The sequence below is a fragment of the Solenopsis invicta genome, chromosome 6 (genome assembly GCF_016802725.1).
Source record: "Solenopsis invicta isolate M01_SB chromosome 6, UNIL_Sinv_3.0, whole genome shotgun sequence".
In the NCBI taxonomy this organism is placed as follows: domain Eukaryota; kingdom Metazoa; phylum Arthropoda; class Insecta; order Hymenoptera; family Formicidae; genus Solenopsis; species Solenopsis invicta.
In genome coordinates, this window is record NC_052669.1 from 12,193,114 (window position 1) to 12,214,807 (window position 21,694).

Below are 21,694 nucleotides of genomic sequence, written 5' to 3' on the forward strand. Positions count from 1 at the left end.
TGCATACATACAGGAATCACACCTCTTCTACGAAAAATATGCTAACGAAATTGACTATAATAAAATATGTTTCCCATTTGCGGGAAACATTTTTCTATTAAGTAATTTGTTGCCAACGTTTGCGATTGCAAAAAATGTTATAAGAGATAATATAAGTTTCAAAGTAATTTTAAGTAATCTTACTATTATTTTGCGGAGAAAATGTTTTTTAAAGAACAATATTTTCTGTACCCCCTGTAGGTTTTTTATGACGTACTTTTTCAGAACAAGGATGATGAAATAATCCAAAATTTTGTATGCAAATGTCTTGATAACCAAACCATGTTGAGCAAGAATTGATTTTTAGATGATTCATTTATACACGCACACGAGTGAGCACTCTAGCGCACCCCCCTCCCCCCACACACACACACGCACACTTATACATAGGGATAAGACCTCCGCTACGTCACATCTTGCACATTTATTCACGTTATTATGCATTTTTTCAAAGGCTTTTTTTATTCTAGTCGTAATATTAGATCCGTCATTTTGAATTTTCCCAACGGCATCGAGAACTAGACATTTCAACGAAAATTTTAAGCTCTTGTGGAACATTTTACCTCAAAAATTAAAATGGGCAGTGGAGGTGGCCTTTTTGACGGAGAATGGAAAGAAAGCAGTGACGGACAATAGACGGGCGGAGCGGAGCTGACAAACTATGCGGCGGGAGAACAACGATGAGCAGCAAAATGGTTGTAATCAAAAACACACACTCTCTCTCTTTTTCTCTCTCTCTCTCTCTTTCTCTCTCCACTTTGTTTAAAAAAAACCTTAAAGATCCTAAGGTGCGTAACTAAAATAAACGTTTTGGTGTTATTGTAATTTATCAATTCAACGTGAAGTAATTATTTATTTCTTTATAATTATAATAAATGTTCGAAGTGTGCTCCTCCTACTTCGATACACGTTCTTGCTCTTTTCTGTACATTTTGCGTAGCTCTTCGAACTTGAACATTACTAATTCTCTCAATAGTGCGGAATACTAATTCCGTCATCTCGTCAGGTGTCTCGATGTTGGTGTATAAATATTTTTTCTTTTATTGCTCCCCAAAGAAAAAAATCACACGGATTGTAATTCGGAGATTGAGCAGGTCACGGAGTTATCGAGTTATTTATTATAATTATAAGGAAATAAATAATTAATTCACGTTGAATTAATAAATTATAATAACACCGAAACATTTATTTTAGTTATGCACTTTTTGAATCTTTAAGGTTTTTTTTAAACAAGCTGGAGAGAAAGAGAGAGAGAGAGAGAGAGAAAGAGAGAGTGTGTGTGTGTGTGTGTGTGTGTGTTTTTGATTACAACCGTTTCGCTGCTCATCGTTGTTCTCCCGCCGCGTAGTTTGTCAGCTCTGCTCCGCCCGTCTATTGTCCGTCACTGCTTTCTTTCTCTAGACGGGCGCTCATTCGCTAACTTTAACATAATATAGCATGGAACAGAAGGCTTAGATCAAAAAATGACTCAGGACTTTTTGACTTGGGTTTGTGTCCTCTAACTCATTGTATACTCCAGGTCCCTTTGTTTTGTACACCCTGTATACATATACACACAGGCTGATTCAGAACGACCCATGTGTCTCTGTAAAGATGTGTTCTTGGATAAATTCTGAGACGATTTTTCCTGTACGAAAATTTTATCCGACTCTTTTTGAATAATAAGACGATAAACTTAGCGAATCACGGGCCGTGTACACATGGTAGACAAAGGCGGCGCAACTCACCGTCCGACACGGGTAAGCGCCCGGCAAACTTTGTATACTTTGTATTCTTGTTGCCTAGTGTGTATGTATATTTTAGAAATGATATTTTAAAAATAATATAATTATAATATCTTAATATTTTTATGATACATATACAGGGTGTCAGAAAACAATCGTTTTTGCTCTCGTGGGTTGATATAGCAAGTCAAACTGAGAAGAAAAGTTTGTTACCATTTTTCATTATTTGCAATATTTATTGAAATAAAAATTAGTAAATTTTAAGACACATACGTGCGCGGTTTCGCATGTGGCAGCCGAGCACTAGCGCGCTCTTCGGTAGACAACAATGCTTCTCTCTCTTTACCGCACCGCCACCCGCGACTATCTCTAGCTATACTAATTTTTATCTCAGTAACTATTGCGAATAATGAAAAATGGTAAAGGACTTTTCTTCTCAGTTTGATTTGCTCTAACATCCCACGAGAGCAAAAACGATTGTTTTTTGATATCTTGCGTGTGTGCGCGCGTGCATGCGTGCGTGCGTGCGTGCGTGTGTATATATATATATATATATATATATATATATATATAATATTATGAATTTTATAGGCTATCACGAAATTAGGCTGGATGGAGCCTACATTAATTCAAGAAAAAGCGATTCCTCTGTTACTGGAAGGAAAGGATCTTTTAATTAGGGCCCGTACAGGTTCGGGCAAAACTGCTGCCTTTGCAATACCACTTATTCAGAAAATATTATCAAATAAACGAACACAAGAAAAGCAGGAGATTAAGGGTTTAATTATTGCACCTAGTAAGGAGCTATGCAAGCAAATTTACCATGTTATCTTGAGCCTGACAATAAAATGCTGCAGAGAAGTCAGAACAGTTGATCTTAGTTCACAAACGGATTTTAATGCTCAGAAACTTTTACTGAGCGAAATGCCGGACATCGTTGTGGTTACTCCGAGTCGATTATTACAGCATTTAAAAACAAAAAATTTAATGCTGAAACGTAGTCTTGATACATTAATAATTGACGAAGCTGACTTAGTACGTATTTATATCATAAAATTTGTAAATGTTGCGAACTAACTGTAATCAAATTATGTGATTTAATTTAATGTATAATTATGACATCGATTGTTGCAGCTGTTTTCATTTGGTTACGAAAAGGACTTAAAAGCTGTATTGACATATCTACCAACAGCATATCAAGCAGTTTTGGCATCTGCCACATTGTCGGAGGATGTTCAAACTTTGAAAAAGTTAATTCTACATAATCCTGCAATTTTAAAACTGAAAGAGCCACCTCTAGCTCCTCCTACACAATTAGCTCATTACACTTTAGCTGCAGAGGAAAACGATAAAGCTGCTATTTTATACGCCTTATTGAAGTTACATTTAATTAGGTAATTTTACATGTGCATAAGTATATTACCTAGAGTACCATATAGCATGTAATTGCAGCAATATCACAGTAATATTTTAATGAGATGTAGCATGGATATTGCTAGAGTATTTTAAGCACATAAAATAATATTAAAATGTATCACAATATGACAATATTACAATGTGACATATTACAATTCTATTATTATAATTTTTTTCCTGCAACAAAACACAATCATCTTGTAACATAGTGACAAACTTGTAAACTGAAATACTGCTTTTCTATTTTAGTTTTTTATTTCAACATTACATTTTGATATTACGTATACTGCCAAAAATATGTTAGTATTTATGGACCCAGTATATAGAAGTCATAATAATATAAGGTTATAATTTATCACTCGATGATATCATAAAGGTTTGTATGTATTTGAGTGATAAATAAAGTTATGATGTTATTATGACTACGTTTATGTACACACGGTTTGATTTACGCCGAAATTATAACATCAATGTTATAAAACTGGCCAATCACAATTTTTCCATTCTTTAAAGTACTTATGATTGACCAATAGCATAACACTGAAGTTATAACTTCGGCGTAAATCGAGTTGTGTAAACGTAGTATATGACTGTTCTATCTAAGGAGTAATCTAAAACGATGATACAGTCGAATACAGCATTTTAGCTATGTTGACTTATATCAGTTGAAAAATACTATATGACCTGTGTTATTACTAGAAAACACTTAATATTTATGTAATATTTATGTGACATTGCGAGGAATTAAATTATTTTAATATTTTTATGTTACAAGTTTATTGCATATAATTTGTTTACAGTTGTATTATTGTACATAATTTATTTACTTTTAGCAAAATATAGTTTAGCTCTATTTATGCAAAAACAATATTAAGTTAAAAGGTTGATAAAGAACAATCATGTATGGGTGTTAATAGATATATAATTATTACTTAATGTGTACAATAAAAACATAAGCGTTTTGGGCTTACTTCTCCTTTTACAACATGCAAATAAAATAAAAAATTACATATTTAGAGATTCATGAGCGGAAATAGATGAACAGCTCATCAATGTTTAAAGTTATTCAATGAAAAGTAAATTTGTACATCAACACTAACGCAGACGCAATAATATGGACCGAGGTTTTTTCTGACATCTTAGAAATTACATCTTTCCCCTTGATAGTGTGAAGATCCAATAGAATTATTGTTGAGCAGAAATCAGTTACATTATTCAGTTTGAGATGGCAACTTTGTAATACAGTAATAACTTTATATATAAATGTTATCACTGTATTATGAAGTTATCATTTCCAACTGAAAAATGTAATTGATTTCTGCTCAAAAATAATTCTATTGCATTTTTACCCACATATTAACAAAGGAGAAGATGTAATCTCTAAAGGTGCTTTTACATGGGAGCGTCGAGCATTGAGCGTCAAGGACAATTTCATTGAAGCAATGTTTCGATATTTATTGTTAATACTGAAAATCTATAGTTAATGTTACATATATAGAATATTGAAATATGTTTTATAAATTTTCAGTTATTATATGTATGTTAAAAAATGTTATACATCAAACATAACCTCCTTTATTTACAACGTAACCTCACTTATTTGCCCTTCTAGCATCAAGAAGCTGGAATTTGCAAGTCCAGATTCCAGCGTCAAGAAGCTATGCAATAACCTTCTGTGCAACTCAATGCTCGACGCACGACGCTTTCATGTAACTGCACCTTAAGATGTTAGGAAAAACCTTGGTCCATATTAATGCGTCTGCGTTAACGTTTTGATGTACAAATTTATTTTTCATTGGATGACTTTAAACATTGATGATAGCTATTTGTCTGTTTCTGCTTATGAATTTCTAAATATGTAATTTTTTATTTCATTTGCGTGTTGAAAAGTGGCAAGTAAGCCCGAAACGTTCATGTGTTTATTGTACACATTAAGTAATAATTATATGTCTATTAACACTCATGTTTGATTGCTCTCTATTGATCTTTTGACAAGTTAATATTATTTCTTTTATTACTTTTTTATTGTTGTAAAGTTCAATTTTGAAGGCAACATTTTATCATTATTTCATTAGAACATAACTGAGAAATTTTGTAATACTCTTTTATATCCGTATTCATAGTCCTTCTTTAAGAAATGAAGATTCCTTCTTTCTGTCTGTCTTTGTTTTGCATAGGATAAAACGTAGTACGCGAGACAAAGACAGAGAATGACAAAGAATGGTTTTTCAAGGAAGAACTATAAATATGATCGTTATTATATTCTATGTAGTCTTTTTAATTACTGGAAATAGAATGTCACTGCATCATTGTGCTGCATACTGTTTTGTCATATTATTTTTGTAATATTTTAGTAGTATCCTATATAAAAGAAAAACTTGCAGCAACATTGTTGCAAGTTTTTTTTGTAGGAGACATTCCTAAGAATTTTTAGCAATATTCAGCAATGTTGCAATCACGTTTCAAAAATATTGTGAGAACTAATGTTTCATATTTCATCCGTCATCAACATGCGCTATTATTGCAGATAGACTTAGCAAAATTTTATTTTTCATAGTTAAAAAACTCAAAAAATAGAATGAAAGATACAGTACTATCAAATTTTTTGCATTTTAATAAAATGATTCTTTTGAGGAAAGAGTCCTCAAAATTTATCTCGAAGACAAAAGTAAAATATATTTTGAAACCTCAAATATTTTGACAGTAAAATTTTTGATTCTATATAACAATTTAAAAACATATGACATTTTTGTAAGTTGTATATGTCAAAGTGTGTCACTATAATAATACCTGAAACATTATCAGAATTATAATGTAATATTTTTGTTTCAATATTTCTGAATGTAGACATTTTACCATTGTTTTATGTTACTACAATCTTTTTGTTGGGATTACAGTGTGATATACCATGTTGTGATTATGATATTGCAATAATATTTCAAAATTATGTAACATTGAAACATAATATAGATATTACAGAAATATTACATTGTGACATATCGTACAATGTAATACTTCAGTAAGATTTCCGTGATATTTTGTTGTAATTTCTGTGATATTACTGACATATATGTGCCATGTAGGGCATATAATATTTTTTAATAGAAAATAGTTTTATGCAAAGGAAGCACGTTTTTCGCGACATTACGAGACAGTTGGTAACATGGCCGTGAATGGGCAATCTTTGGGGTGAGGGATATTGCCATCCGTGGACGACAAAATGGGCAAAATGAATATTTTCGTACGGTTCCGCATACGCACTTTTGTCACGTGACTCCGCACATTTCCTAAAGTATGCGCTGAGCGTAGAGTCGGATCCATGAGCGAAGGTAGTACACTGAACTATCATAAGTCGGAACAGTCACAGGAAAACGCCACACGTCGAAGTGTTCAGTAACGTCTTGTGCGTTTTCAAGCAGTTGAAGAATGGAGAACGAAGAAAAAGAGGAATTGGTGCAGTGCAGGCCGCCGGAGCTTGCTGAATTGGCCAACAGTGCACGCGTCGACACTTTGCCAAAAGTCTCACGCAACAAATACGACACGGCGTACTCGGCGTTTACCGAGTATAAAAAGTAGCATAAAACGACGGCGACAACGCAAAATGTGTTGTGCGTATATTTCAAAGAGTTGAGTAATAGTCGTAAGTAAAGGAGTGGAAACGTTTCGCGAACGCGGCGCGTAGCGTGTGTGGTAGCGCGTGATCGCGGAGAGGTTAGCCGGGCGCACGCACGTGCTCGGCTTACGCACGATGGTTGGGTGTTCGGACCGGAGTGTTGGCGTGCGGTAGAGTGTACCGTTTCAGAGTTCAGTAACATCAGAAATAGTGGTTTAATCAGAAATAGTGATTTTATTAGAAATAGTTTTGTTTGAATTGGGAGGGGCTTCGCCCCCCTAACCAGGGGGCTTTGCCCCCTGAACCCCCAACAGAGGGCTTTGCCTCCTGCATTCCTGGCCTGAGGGTTCCGCCTCCTGGACCCCTGCTGGGGGCCTCTGCCCCCCCCCCCCTTGCCATGCAACATAGTTGGAAATGTTGCAATACTCTTTTGCGGTGTGACGCGAAAAAGCGTACTTTCTTTGCATAAAATACCATATGCACCGTAGAGTCGAGCGCGTTCTCAACTTCGGATGCTGTTTTCAGTCGAGAACGGCAAAGCTCGGCTTCGGAGTAACAATGTACTATTCATTAATTATTGCAGATATATTGTGTTTTTTGTTTTCAATTAGGGGAAAGTCTATAATTTTTGTACACACTGTAGACAGATGTTACAAGCTGAAATTGTTCCTAGAGCAGTTTGGTATTCCAACTTGTGTTTTAAATTCCGAGCTTCCAGCAACCTCGAGATGTAGAGCGGTTTCCTATTTTAACACTGGCACTTACGACATTATAATAGCATCAGATGAAAAAGTGTTAGAAGAGGTAGAAATATGAGTATTACAATGAAGTCAGTCTTGGGCATTTTTCAATTTATTTCTTTGATTACTAAAATAGTCAATTAAAAATTCAAAATAAATATAATCATGATCAATATTGTTACAATCGGTATGGATGGTCGGGCTTGCAAACACCTGGCGTTGGAGAAAATTAATACTTTATTGACAAGCGTTATTGTCAACTGTTATTTTGTTTTGTTATGATTTTCTGTTACTTATTGCGCTAATAAAATGCTTACTTTTTAAAAGAGTTTACACTTTTTCTTGACAAGCGCGTAAGCCGCGTATGAGAGTGCGCGAGTGCTAATTAAGTTTTGCGAATACGTGTGCGCGAGCTCTCTTTCGGACGTAACAATATAATCAATTAATGAAATTAATTGTCGAACGATTTTGTACAATTAATCGATAAAGTTTAACTGAAATAATTGATTAATCCCTTGTCGTACCATTTAGCGCGACGAAATTCAGGCCCAAGCGGTAGGAAACGACGCCCGCTAAATAGGCCAGAGTGATATTCACGTTTGGTACAAAATTTGTATCACGAGTCAGACTCGTCAAAGTACGGCAAGGGGTAATAATTAATGATACACTGCGTCTGGCAGCCACTATATAATATTCTAACTATTGTAGAGGTAGAATAAAAATTTTCATATGAGAATGTAGAGATCGCAATAACTTTTGAATTATAATTGGTCACCAATAATAATAACTAGCAAAACAAGCACGTGATACACAGCTTTTGATATTATAAATTACAAATTTACTCGATACATAATTTTTGATAACTTTCAAAACGCGATCTCTACGATGACAGTAGATCACGCAGTAAGCACAGCGTGAGAGCCAATCAGCATTACGGAAAAGCATCAACAATAAACTTCGACTATCGATTTAACATGGACTTTTTTAGATAAGACTAATTGCTTAGAATTTGCACACTCTTGTCAGTATTTACACAACGCACATCAATTTGTCACTTGTTAAGTGATTTTTACAGTTAAGGGGATGCTAAAGTCATCAGTTTTACCGATTGAACAATGACTAACATACATATTAGGTGCGCAACTAAGTTCTCGCTGTTTTTTTTTTTTTTTTTTTTTAATAATGAAAATGCAACTTTATTTGGAAAAAATGGTTACAAATGAATTATTCAAAGTATTGCTCATCGCTAGCTACAAATTTGACCATCTTTCTGGCAGAGCTCGAATACCGTTACGATAAAAGTGTTCGTTTTTTGAGGCTATCAGAATCAAACCATTTTTTGATGTCTTTATGAGCAGAACTGCTGATCAGCCAGACCATGTGCTCTCGAACGGAACAAGTAATAATCGGACGGCGCAATGTTTGGGGAATATGGCGGGTGGGGGTAGGACTTCCCATTTGAGTGTTTCCACGTAGGTTTTAACGGATTTGGCAACATGAGGCCGAACGTTGTTATGCAGTAGAATCACTTTGTCGTGCCTCTGCTCATATTGTGGTCGTTTTTCGCGCAGGGCTCGGCTCAGTTGCATCAATTGAAGTCGATGGTTCTCTAGTGATGGTTTCGTTTGGTTTCAACAGCTCATAATGAATAACACCGACCTGGTCCTACCAAATACACAGCATAACCTTCGCAGCGTGGATATTCGGCCAAGCCGACGACGTAGAAGCATGGCCAGGCAGTCCCCATAACTTTCTTTTCTTTGGGTTGCTGTAATGAATCCATTTTTTTATCACCCGTCACAATGCGATGAAGAAAACTTTTTTTGCCGTTGGAGCAGTTGTTCACAGGTGAATAAACGACGTTCAACGTCCCTTGGCTTCAAATCATAAGGAACCCAAGTACCTTGCTTTTGAATCATTCCCAACGCATGCAATCACTTGGAAATGGCTTGGCGGGTAATTCCTAATGCTGAAGCAAGCTGTTTTTGCGTTTGGCACGAATTCTCATCGAGCAATGCCTCCAATTCAACGTCTTCGAATGTTTTTGACCTTCTTTCACGCGGACGGTAATCAACATCGAAATCACCGTCTTTGAAGCAACGGAACCAATCACGGCACGTTGTTTCACTTAGAGCAGCATCTCCATAAACTTTTTGAAGCTCTTGATGCGCTGTAGCCGTTTTCTTCGAATGGAATAAGAAAATCAACACTTCCCGCAAATAACGATTATTTGGTACAAAATCAGACATTTTTACACATTCAAAAGTATATGACGCCAAAACAAAATTACTAACGTGTCAACGCGGTTTGTTTACCATATGTCTAAGCTTGGTTCATGACGTTTTGGATATGTCTAAATCGACCAGCACTTACTGCTGGAGCCATCTATTGACAAACAGCGGAAACTTAGTTGCGCACCTAATACTATTTACAATTATATGCATACAATTTACGAGACATAAATACATTACTATATGCTACTACGTCAATATAGCACGCACATATCAGATAAATTTTTGTATTAAATTCGATATCTATGTATGTCTAATTCTAAGAACTCGACGTTTTATTTTTTCATGTAATCTACATGTTTGAAGACTTCCATTAAAAAAAATACAGACTGTAAGGTTTTTACATTAAATAAATATTATCTCGACCCGACAGCTTTAATCGCTATATTGTTTTAAGAAATGGTAAAAAAGATTCGAGTTAAAAAATTTTTCCGTTTTTGGCATACAATCTACAGGGATCCATAATGGTTGGAACAACTTTTACCATGAGAGATGACATACTGCCTTTACTCCATATAAATTACATGAAGTGCAGTCGGTAACTCATCACTCATGGTACATACATGGTTTGTCCGTAAAGTAATGAGACTAGCCGTTGCGCGACGCTTCAGTCGCCAGCAGCGCGTTTCCTGCAGGCGGGATTTGTGATGGGGGAGGGGGGAGGGGTCTATACTAAGCAACGCACCAGGCGGCAGCCGCATCCGAGCTTTGATGTAGTGAAAATCATGCGTGGCGCAAAAGTTATTTTTAAATTTTTGTTACGGCAGAAAAATGGAGCATTTGCTGCAGCAGCGCTACGCGATTAAATTTTGCTTCCTCCTAGGCAAAACTACTTCCGATTGCCTTGGTTAATGTGGCTTACAAACACAATTGCTTTGGCCAATGTGGCTTACAAAGACGATGCCTTGTTAAGAGCTCAGGTTTTCCGATGGTTCAGTGAGTTCAAGAATGTGACCAAAGTATAGGTACATTTTCGTCCAAACCACTCGTTGAAAGGCGTCCAGAGCGCTCCATGTCTTCAACGGTCTCCCGTCCGTTCTTGAACTCACTGAACCATCGGGAAAACCTGAGCCCTTGACAAGGCATTGTCTTTGTAAGCCACATTGACCAAAGCAATTGTCTTTGTAAGCCACATTAACCAAGGCAATCGGAAGCGGTTTTGTCCAGGTGAAAGCAAAATTTAATCGCGTAGCGCTGCTGCAGCGCTCCATTTTTCTGCCATGACAAAAATTCAAAAACAGCTTTTGCATCACGCGTGATCCTCACTACGTGAAAGCTCGGACGCGGCTGCTGCCTGGTGCGTTGCTTAGTTTAGATCCCCCATCACAAATTCCGCCTGCAGGAAATGCGCTGCTAGCGACTGGAGCGTTGCGCGACAGCCAATCTCATTATGGACAAACCATATAGTTGTTTCAACCATTATGGATCACCCTGTATACTATAGACATGAATTACCGCATATATTTTAATTCTGGAAAAGGATTTCAAATTCTGTGAAAATACGTACGAAAATTTGTCTCAAAATTATTGCGTTTTATTGATAAAACAGGACATCTTTAGGTTCCTTTTAATATTGATTTTTACTATACTACTCATTAATAGAATTAATAATTATTATTATTGGAATGATTAAATCTAATAGTTTTATTTTAAATAGTTTTATTACGTTAAAAAACAAGGTTTTTTGCATTTTTGACATGTAATGAAAATTAATTGTTATTTTTTTTTTGAAAGAAATGAAATGCGATTATAAATCGCACAATAAATTTTATATTCCTTTTGTTACATAAGCTATTATAAGGCAAATTTTTCATTTGTTTTGTTTTGTAGGTGATTTCATGGTTAAAATTCGGGTATTTACGACGAAATTCATTGTATTTGATTAGGAAAAAAAGAAATATATTTGCAGTTTTACATTTCCATAATTTTAATCTGATATTGTAGAGCCAAAACAGTCTTGATTGATTATTGAAGTTACTCAAATACTATTAATTAAAAAAGCAATAATTATTAATAACACAGGTCTACAAAATTTAGGGAGAGTTTTGTGCTTTGAACTTTGGAGGATGATTTTATAAGATTTCAAAGCGCTGAAAATGACTACGTTGTCCATTTTTTTAAATCACCCTTTATTTTTTAAATAATCGCAGAAACAGTTTTTTTTTTTCGAATTTAGTTTCTTCATAACAACTATTCTGGTAAGCTCGTATGCAATTTAACAATTAATCGAAAAGGCCAATAAGACGAGCAAAAAGGTATAGATGTTCGTATAACTTATAATACATATTTATTAGTATATCGAGAACACAAACATTTCGACTCTACGGAGTCTTCTTCAGTGTGTGTGTATTCTTACATTACAGACGCAGAGCGCAAACAAATCTTCAAAACAGCCTTTTAAATACAGTAGTCCGGGATTTAAAGCCCATGGTTCGAAATTTCTATTCTTGCTTCGTCGATTTCCAGTCCGCGAAATAGCGAAAATATCCGTTATTAGCGAACACAGATTCCAACAAAGTCATTCGATTGATTGGGAAAATGTAAAAATCCTTGATTTTGAACCAAATTATCATAAACGCTTAATTTTCGAGATGATACACATTAACGAACAAAAAAATGGTCTTAATCAAAAAACGGATACGGAACTGTTAGACGACGGTTACAATACTATTTTGAATAAACTGATCGATATGTAACAAAGAAAGTATAGGAAATAGAATTGTAAACAGAGAAACATCTGACTCATACGCGGGTTGCGCACGCTTCGCAACATCAGAAATGTTCAGTCTCCCTTGTCACGCCGATCAATACAGATCGATCGTTACGCGTTAACATTATAAGCGATCAGCGTTGAACATGCCTTACAACGACTTTAACGACGAACCGTAAGTTTAACTATTTACACTAAATATGTGATTCAACTGACACAGAACTTGTAAAAAACAGCTATTAGTGAGTTTTATTATTTTATTTTGTTATATTTTTTAAAGTATCATTGGTCGGAAATCGATTAAATTGCACGAGTCGTACAACAAGAAGCAATATGTAGACCGAATTGTTGATACGATTTGTTTCGCGGACTGGAAATCGACGAAGCAAGAATAGAAATTTCGGACCATGGGCTTTAAATCCCGGACTATTGTATTTAAAAGGCTGTTTTGAAGATTTGTTTGCGCTCTGCGTCTGTAATATAAGAATACACACACACTGAAGAAGACTCCGTAGAGTCGAAACGTTTGTGTTCTCGATATACTAATAAATATGTATTATAAGTTATACGAACATCTAGACCTTTTTGCTCGTCTTACTGGCCTTTTCGATTAATTGTTAGTTTTTTTCATGATTTTTTTCTAAAGAAAAAGTGAATGAATGAATGCGAGATCAGCTTTACAGCATTTTACACAGAAATGTTTCCACAATACTGAAAATATTTTTTTGCAATTTATAAAAATATTTTGCAAACCGCAAACAAAAAACTTTGATAAAATCATGAAAAGATGATAACAAAATGATAAATTTTGAAATATAAATTCAAATAACTTGAAAGAAAAAATCTTAAAACATATTTGACCATTTAGGCTTATAGCTGTATGTTTCTAGTTTAAATCTTTTCTTGAAAAATTAATTTTCGATCATTTGTTAAAAAGTTTATTAAAGTTTTTGTTTGCAATTTGCATAAAACATTTTTATAAATTACGAAAAAATATATTCAGTATTGTGGGAACATTTCTGTGTAAAATGCTGTAAAGCTACCCTCGCTATCATTTTTTCTTTAGCCAAAAATAAGTTATCAAATTTGAAAAAAAAACTGTTTTTGTGATTATTTAAAAAATAGAGAGTGATGGAAAAAAACAGACATTGTAATCGTTTTCAGCGTATCGAAGTCCTACAGAAATATTCTTTAAAGATCAAAATATAAGATCCTTCCCTAAATTTTGTAGACCTCTGTAATCATTAATGGTCATGTTTTAAAAATTATATTTATAATTTTTATAAACAATCACAAACTTAAAAATATTTTGTATATCAAAAATATGTTCCAATAGATATTAGTCGATAAAGTGTTTTACATATTACATTAATATTATTCAAGTATCAATAAGTGCTATAAATCAGTGACTAAAACTTCTTCGCGTGCTATACGAGGTGTGTTCAAAAAGTATCGCGAATTTTGTGTTTTTTCAAAAATTATTTATTTATTCATGAATATCTATTTTGTCCCCTTCAAAGTAATCCCCATGAGATATTATACACTTGTGCCAACGGTTTTTCCAATCTTCGAAGCACTTCAAAAAATCATTTTTTTTTATCTTGTTCAGCTCCTCCTTCGATGCCGTCTTTATCTCGTCAAGCGTAGCGTAACGTCGTCCTTTCATGGGCCTCTTCAGTTTAGGGAACAAGAAAAAGTCACAGGGGGCCAGATCTGGGGAATACGGTGGCTGCGGCATCATTAGTGTGTTGTTTTTGGCCAAAAAGTCGCGCACAAGCAACGATGTGTGAGCAGGGGCGTTATCGTGGTGCAAAAGCCAATTTTTGTTCTTCCACAAATCCGGGCGTTTCTGGCGGATTGCTTCGCGCAAATTGCGCATAACTTGCAGGTAATATTCCTTATTGACCGTTCTACCCTGTGGCAAGAACTCATGATGCACCACGCCCCTGCAATCGAAGAAAACTGTCAGCAAAACTTTCACATTCGACCGAACTTGGCGCGCTTTTTTCGGTCTTGGTTCGTGCGGCAGCTTCCATTGAGATGATTGAGCTTTGGTTTCCACGTCATAACCATAAACCCACGATTCGTCACCAGTTATGACCCTCTGGAGCAAATTTGGGTCGTCGCGGACAGAGTCCAACATCTCATTAGCAATGTTCATGCGATGCTGTTTTTGGTCGCAATTGAGCAATTTTGGTACGAATTTCGCGGCGACCCGTCTCATGCCCAAATCATTGATAAAAATCGAATGGCACGAGCCAATCGATATGTTTAGGTCCTCAGCAACTTCTCTAACGGTGATTCGACGATTGGCCAATACCATTTTCTCCACTTCATTAATTTTTTCGTCTGTTGTTGAAGTGCTCGGGCGTCCGGCACGCTCTTCGTCGTTCACATCTTCTCGGCCTTCTGAGAACATTTTGTACCACCGATAAACGTTGCTTCGGTCCAAGGTAGCTTCTCCGTATGCCACAGTCAACATTCGGAATGCATCCGCGCACTTAATTTCGTTTTTCACACAAAATTTGATACAGGTTCTTTGATCCATTTTTTTGAATAGGTAAAAATCGAAGACGATCCAAAACACGTGCAAGCAAAGCAGCTGTCAACAATTAAGTGAACATTCAAAATGGCCGAGCTTGTCGGCATAAGTGAGAGACATGAGTACCAACATAACGCCACAAAAAGATCGAAATTCGAATATACGTAACCCGCGAAAATTCAAAATTCGCGATACTTTTTGAACACACCTCGTATCCTTGTCAGCACATAGGCGATCTCTTCTGCATGTATTTGTTGATATATGCAGAAAAAAATTGTCTACTTGCTGATTAAAATTAACAATTGATTTTTTAATTATAGTAGTTATAATTGTTTTTAATAAATTAATTAAAAATTATTTAGAATTTTTAATCTATAAATTATTGTGTGTACAATGAGAAGCAAAAAGCTTGCAACACTTTTGTTTCAATGAATTTTTGAACTTAATCTTGCTCATAGAGCAGATGAATCCCAGATAACCAAATAATTGCAAGTTGTCGATAACTTGTCATAAATATTCTCATTAGTTGTTAGCAAAACAACAGAAGGGGATATCCTCTTATCATTACGTTCTTGCCAGTAATAGGTTTTAAAATATAATACCGGCAAGTTTCCAACAACTTATCAGCATTATACTTATTATAAGTTATAAATGAGAATTGTTGCTTACATGTTGATGTCATGTTGCTTACAGATTGCTATAAATAATTTTTAAAATATAGTAATGACAAGTTCTAAACACAACTTACGGCACTATCACAGATTGACTTCAATAATTTTTCTACATTTGCTCGACAATAAGACTCAGCATATTGATACTAAATTGATTAAAATTTTTGTTGTGTTAGGATATTCGGTATTGCGCGCCGTTAGTAAATAGGAATAGGAACGCTAGAGGCTTGACCGAAGCTCGCTAAAGCGCTACGGGCGGCTTTGTCTCCGCGGTGGGACGACTTCCGTTACGCGTGTCGCGAAGAATCGCACATGTACACCCATGGAATTTGATTCTATCCATGGGGAAATGAAATTTTCCAAACTAAGAAATCGCTATCTTTCTACATACTTACAGTTCATGATTAACGTAACGACCAATAAGCTCTAGTCGTTACATTAATCATAAACTGCGAGTATGTAGAAAGTGGTGACTTCTCAGTTTAGAAAATTTCCCCATAGACAGAATCAAATTCCATGGGTGTACAGAAGGCGAGAAAATACATTCGAGATTTTGATAAGAATCAATACGCTGTGCCTATTACTGAACCCCTCCTCGGGCTCCACGGAAGTATAACAATTACAACACGTTGTATTAAATAAAAGGCAACTTAATAGCAATTAACAAGCAATTTAATCTGTACAATGATTTTTAGATTGAGTTATCACGTTTGGGATGTATCTAGTTAAATCCATAAATAAGAATCAATCGCTCGGTGATCAGACTGCATTCCGAAACTCACCGAAAAAATGTGTTGCAAGCTTTTTGGTTCTTATTGTACAATAATGTATTATAATCAAATCATTTGGTTGACTAAAAAAATTTATTTGATTAATGTCTTAGATTTATGTGTAGGCAACTAAAGAATTTTAATCCTTTATTATAATCAAGAACTAAATTTTATTAAGTATTTTTATTATAATTAAGAATTAAATTTTTATTATAATTATTAATCAATAAATTGATTAAATTTTGCCCAACACTGACTCATACTCTTTTTTTATCCTTTTATTTATACATTTATTTCTTGCAGCCGCATATGATAAAAATGAAAAAAAGTAAACGTAAGAAAGACAAGGAATCGGGTGTAGCACGCGGTATCGACTTTCAGTTTGTATCCAATGTGATCAACTTTGACTTCCCCTTGGATTTAAACTCTTACGTACACAGAGCGGGACGCACTGCTCGTGGAAAGAATCAAGGAACTGCTCTTAGTTTTGTAGCCATTAGAGAAAGGCCGTTGATGGAAGAAGTGGAACAGGAATTAAAGCACACTTACAATTGTGAAAATCTGTTTAAAACTTATCAGTTTAAATTGGAGGAAGTAGAAGGATTTCGGTACGTATAATCTGATTTTTATAATTTTATTAGAAGAAAATCCATCAAACTAACACTTTGTTTTCGGGCAATATTTTTTAAAATAAAAGTTAAAAGTAAAACTTTGTAAATGTGAATATAAATTGAAAAATATCTTCTATTAAATGATACAGCGATTTTTATAATATATTGTTTTGTAATTAACAATAATAAAGTAATAAAGAAAGCTTGTGTTTATTTCAACAAATTACATATATTTGAAATATAATACAGTCGTTTTCAAAGATACTGTTTTAAATAGATAAAATAATTTTGTTTATCTTACAAGAGAAACCCACCAGTAGTGGATCACCGATTTTAATAAAATTTTATTGGTGTGTAGTATTTACTTAAATCTTTACTGTAGTAAAGCCGTAAGTTATAAAAATTAGGCATTTTCAAGAAAATGACGTTTAAATATTTAGCACCTATAGTACCGTTACAGAAGAACAATTATCAAATCAACTGCGTAGCGTGCGGCGTTAGGACTGCTACGCTTGGAATCCCAGGTTCGATACCCGCGGATGAGATTTTGTTTTTTATTTAAATCTTATTTTTAAATTGTTTTATATAATTTTTGTTTTATAATTTTATATAATTTTTATATAATTTTTTAATAGTTTTTAATTATTTAATATAAAATGTTTTTTTTTAAATCAAGGAATTAAAAAATGCTCTTTACTATTAATTTAATTAAAATTTCTCATGAACACAAAAAATATATTTGCAATAAAAGTTATAATTTATAAAAATTCATGTACGAGATAGTTTGATGCAAAAGTTAAAATGGGACATCCCATATACATCCAATATTTCCTAAAGCTTGAATACAGTCCAGGCATGTTAATAGAGTACGATATCATATCTATATTGTAGCAGAACGTAATATTTGTCGTATTGGATAGTTCTTATGATAATCCGTCGAACGAATAAAATGACACTATTAGGAGGTCAGAACTACTTTCAGCGAGAGTTTGCAGATCTAAACCTATCTCTTTTTCATGCTGCCATTATTATCTACAAAATTATATATGATTGATGATTGAACGCGAAAAAACGTCCAAAAACTTGCCGCTCCTCCAGAGATTAATGAAAACCTTGGGCACATACGTCGCTACGCTGCGTGAAATTGCGCATACATCGTTTTTTGGCTGCGTTCTGTAAAACGATTCTGTAAAAGATGAACCGTCCAAGTTTCATTAAATTGTTTTACAATCCCATTCTTAATAGTGCAAAAGTTGGAAAACTGATTTAAAAAAAATACAATTTTTTTACCTGTTAATTTAAAATATCTTCTTAAATCATTATAACTCATTAAAAAAAAATCGTTGCGTAATTAAAATAGCATTTTATTTTTTGAAAAGAGAAAATTTAATTTTATGATATAATTACAAAAATTTAGAAAAAAAATTTCTTTATATGCACGCTCATCAAAGTTAAAGTTTTTCAATTTTGCAAGGTTCTGTTTTAATTATTGTCATTTGTAAATTTTTGCAGAGTATTGTGCCTAGAAGCATTCGAAAGACTAGATTTTAAAATGTTTTATTTAAACATCGCTCAATCATTTTTTGCAAATATACATATCTGATTTCGAATTCCTTTTTTTATCACTAATTTAATTGATTTTAATTTTGATTCTTTAATTTTGTTGAGAAGAAAGTGTTTGACTTAATCACACATTTTAATAATTTATTTTATTATTAGATTTAATTATTTAAAAAGTAATGACAAAAATACCTCAATTTCATTGTATAAGTATTTTTTATATACGTGTATAACCCTTGAACACATTAGAGTGTCTGACATATTCCCTATAAAATTTTAAACGCTTGCTGTGTGAAGACGGAATGAGATAGAAGGTGCCAAGGCCAAAAATATTTGAAATCTCCTTTTTTAATTGATATGGTTTTTCAACTTTTTTTGTCAACTACAGTTATAACAGCATAGTAAAGTTTGTAGGGGTCAATGGGACCTCTATAATGTATGAGTGTAATTTTTTTGTAAGTAATCTTATATTATAAAACTGAACAAAACACATTCAAACAAATTTGTTCGCGCATGTTACTCGCATATACTCTGTCTAAAATTAGAATACTATATGTATGTATAATGCTCAGTAAGGAACTTCTGCGCCGGATCTGAAATATATCATAAAATGCATTAATTTCAGGCACCTTGAGTTAATCAAAAATACTTCATTCTGCTTGTTACATAATTATACTTTTTAAAAGAAATGACAATAACATAATTTTTTTTAAGTATGACTCTTTAGCTTTAAAATAATGTATTGTAAAGTTATTGAAAGTTTTTTGTCGCAAAGATATTTTTTAAAGAAGTGAATTTTTGGACAATTTTTTATTTTTGCTTAATGCAAAATTTTTTTATTTATAACTACATAATAAATCATTTTTTAGTAATACCGACTATGCAGTCACATTTCTGAGATTCTGAATTTTTATTTAAAAAAAGATTATTGAAAAATATTGAGTGGAATCAAAGTTATAGTTTCTCAAATTTGAATGGGTTTAACCAGACGAGAAATGTGTTAACGTAATTTTCTGAATTGAATATATTTAAAGGTTAAGTATTCAAAAGGCAAAGTTTTATTGCGGTTTTATACCTAATAATTCCGTAAATAAATAAACAAATTTTGTTAATTTTTATTGTTATAGGTGTTTTGATTCATTGATTCATCAATCGTATTATGCGTAAATACAACTTTGCTCTATAGCTTTATACGATTTAAGATAATCAATGAATTTAAAAAACTCATCTTACACTTTTTTGTTAGGGCACTTTCTATTTCTTATAAAAATTATTTTTAATAGATTATATAAAAGGTATATAAAAAAAGTCTCCAGATATATAAAAAATGCTCTCAGCTAATTTTTTTATATTATTTTCAATTACAATGTAAAATAATCTGAATAAATTTTTGTAAATTCTTTTATTATTCAAAAATTGTGTAATACTTTTCTAACAATTTTATGAAAAATAATATAATCATTGTTTCATTTTTAATTTATTATATTACTTTCAGTGCTGATTTGATTTTCAAAAATTGTTATAATTTTAGATATCGTGCGAAAGACGCTTGGAAAGCCGTTACAAGAATTGCTGTCCGAGAAGCGCGATTGAAAGAAATTAAACAGGAAGTCATGAGTTGCGAGAAGCTAAAAAGTTATTTTGAGGATAATCCACGTGATTTGAAGTCATTACGTCAAGACAAGACATTGCATATTGTGAAACTGCAACCGCATCTGAAAGATGTACCAGAATATATAGTACCATCCACCTTGAAGAAAATCATAGGAATCGGAAGAAGAAAAAGAAAATTTGACAGGGACTCTGCATCGTCAGGAGGATCGATTGCTAAATCAAGACATCTAGCTCGCGCTTTGAATCCATTGAATCCATCGAATCCAAATTTACAGATACCGACAAATAAATCTTTGTAAATTAATTCAATACATAAGTTTAGATTATGATGTATGGTTAATTATGTATTCATAAATATATATAAATATACACAGGAAAACTGATTCTTTGAAGGACTATATAAAAATCGATTTTTTTTAAATTTTATTGTATTATTACTGTATACTATTTTATTTTACTGTATCATATTGTATTATTTTTAATGTACGTTGTTTTAAGGCAATAAATAGGCCTAGATAGGTCAAAACGAGTCTTAACTTCGCGAATTTTTTGTGGAAAAATGGAAAAAATATAGAAACGGCGTATTTATTGTAAAAATCATTTTTTTCTATTTAATATTTAAACTTTATTTATTCTTTTTATGTGTTAACGGTATGTGTGCCCGGCGCTTTAGAGAATTTTTTATTTTTGTTTTTTTTATTTTATAGATACCACCGCCATAATTATTGCGTCTTATTTTTGCGCACATTATTTCCCTTAGCGTGCGGGAATTCATTACTTTTTAACATATATGCAAATATTGGTAACAATGTAACATTCACAATTTATTCCGTATTTGTAATGGGGATCGATTCGGGAGGCGGGATAGGACCAGATTGGGGGTCCTGTTTGAACACGTAACGATTGGACACCGCACGATTGGTTGATAGGAGACCAACTGAGACAGAGTGGGTGTGAAAGGAGATGGTTCTATGGCGTAAGCCCACCTTGCATCCGTATATGTGCGTGTGTGGGTGTGTATGCGCGCGCGCATGCTAGTGCGGTTTTCAATCGTACAGTGTCCAAACGTGCAGTATGCATTTCCAATCGTACGGTGTCCAATCATACAATATGCGTTTTCAATCATGCGATAGCCAATCGTGCTGTGTCCAATCGTTACGTGTCCAATATTACATGTCCAAACGGGTATCAATCTCGGAATGGCTCGTCGGATGTCAGATTTCAATGATACTGGTAATGATTGTGCTGTTGATTAGTTGAAATTGATTCGACCTTCGAAACGTAACACAATAATGCCTTTCTTTATGAATGCCAGGTTATAATTACAATAAACAAGAATATAAATGTGCTATGAGCCCTGTAATATTTCTGAACACGCACGAATTAATATTGA

The 21,694-nt window shown here is 33.7% G+C and overlaps 1 protein-coding gene across 5 annotated transcripts in view; it reads left to right on the forward strand.

The window, feature by feature from the left end:
* Positions 1–20,837, forward strand: part of LOC105201293 (probable ATP-dependent RNA helicase DDX56) — a 47,923-nt gene extending 27,086 nt beyond the window's left edge. For 3 of the 5 annotated variants that reach the window (XM_039450220.1, XM_039450222.1, XM_039450224.1), the window contains 5 exons: positions 2,355–2,798; positions 2,898–3,157; positions 7,404–7,596; positions 16,820–17,124; positions 20,219–20,837. In XM_039450220.1, coding sequence (XP_039306154.1) covers positions 2,355–2,798; positions 2,898–3,157; positions 7,404–7,596; positions 16,820–17,124; positions 20,219–20,600 — 1,584 coding nt within the window. In that variant the 3' untranslated portion in view covers positions 20,601–20,837. Of the gene's footprint in view, positions 1–1,487; positions 1,527–1,705; positions 1,779–2,354; positions 2,799–2,897; positions 3,158–7,403; positions 7,597–16,819; positions 17,125–20,218 lie in introns of those variants that run through there. The other 2 variants (XM_039450223.1, XM_039450221.1) reach the window with 2 other exon arrangements.
* The last annotated feature ends 857 nt before the right edge of the window (positions 20,838–21,694 follow it).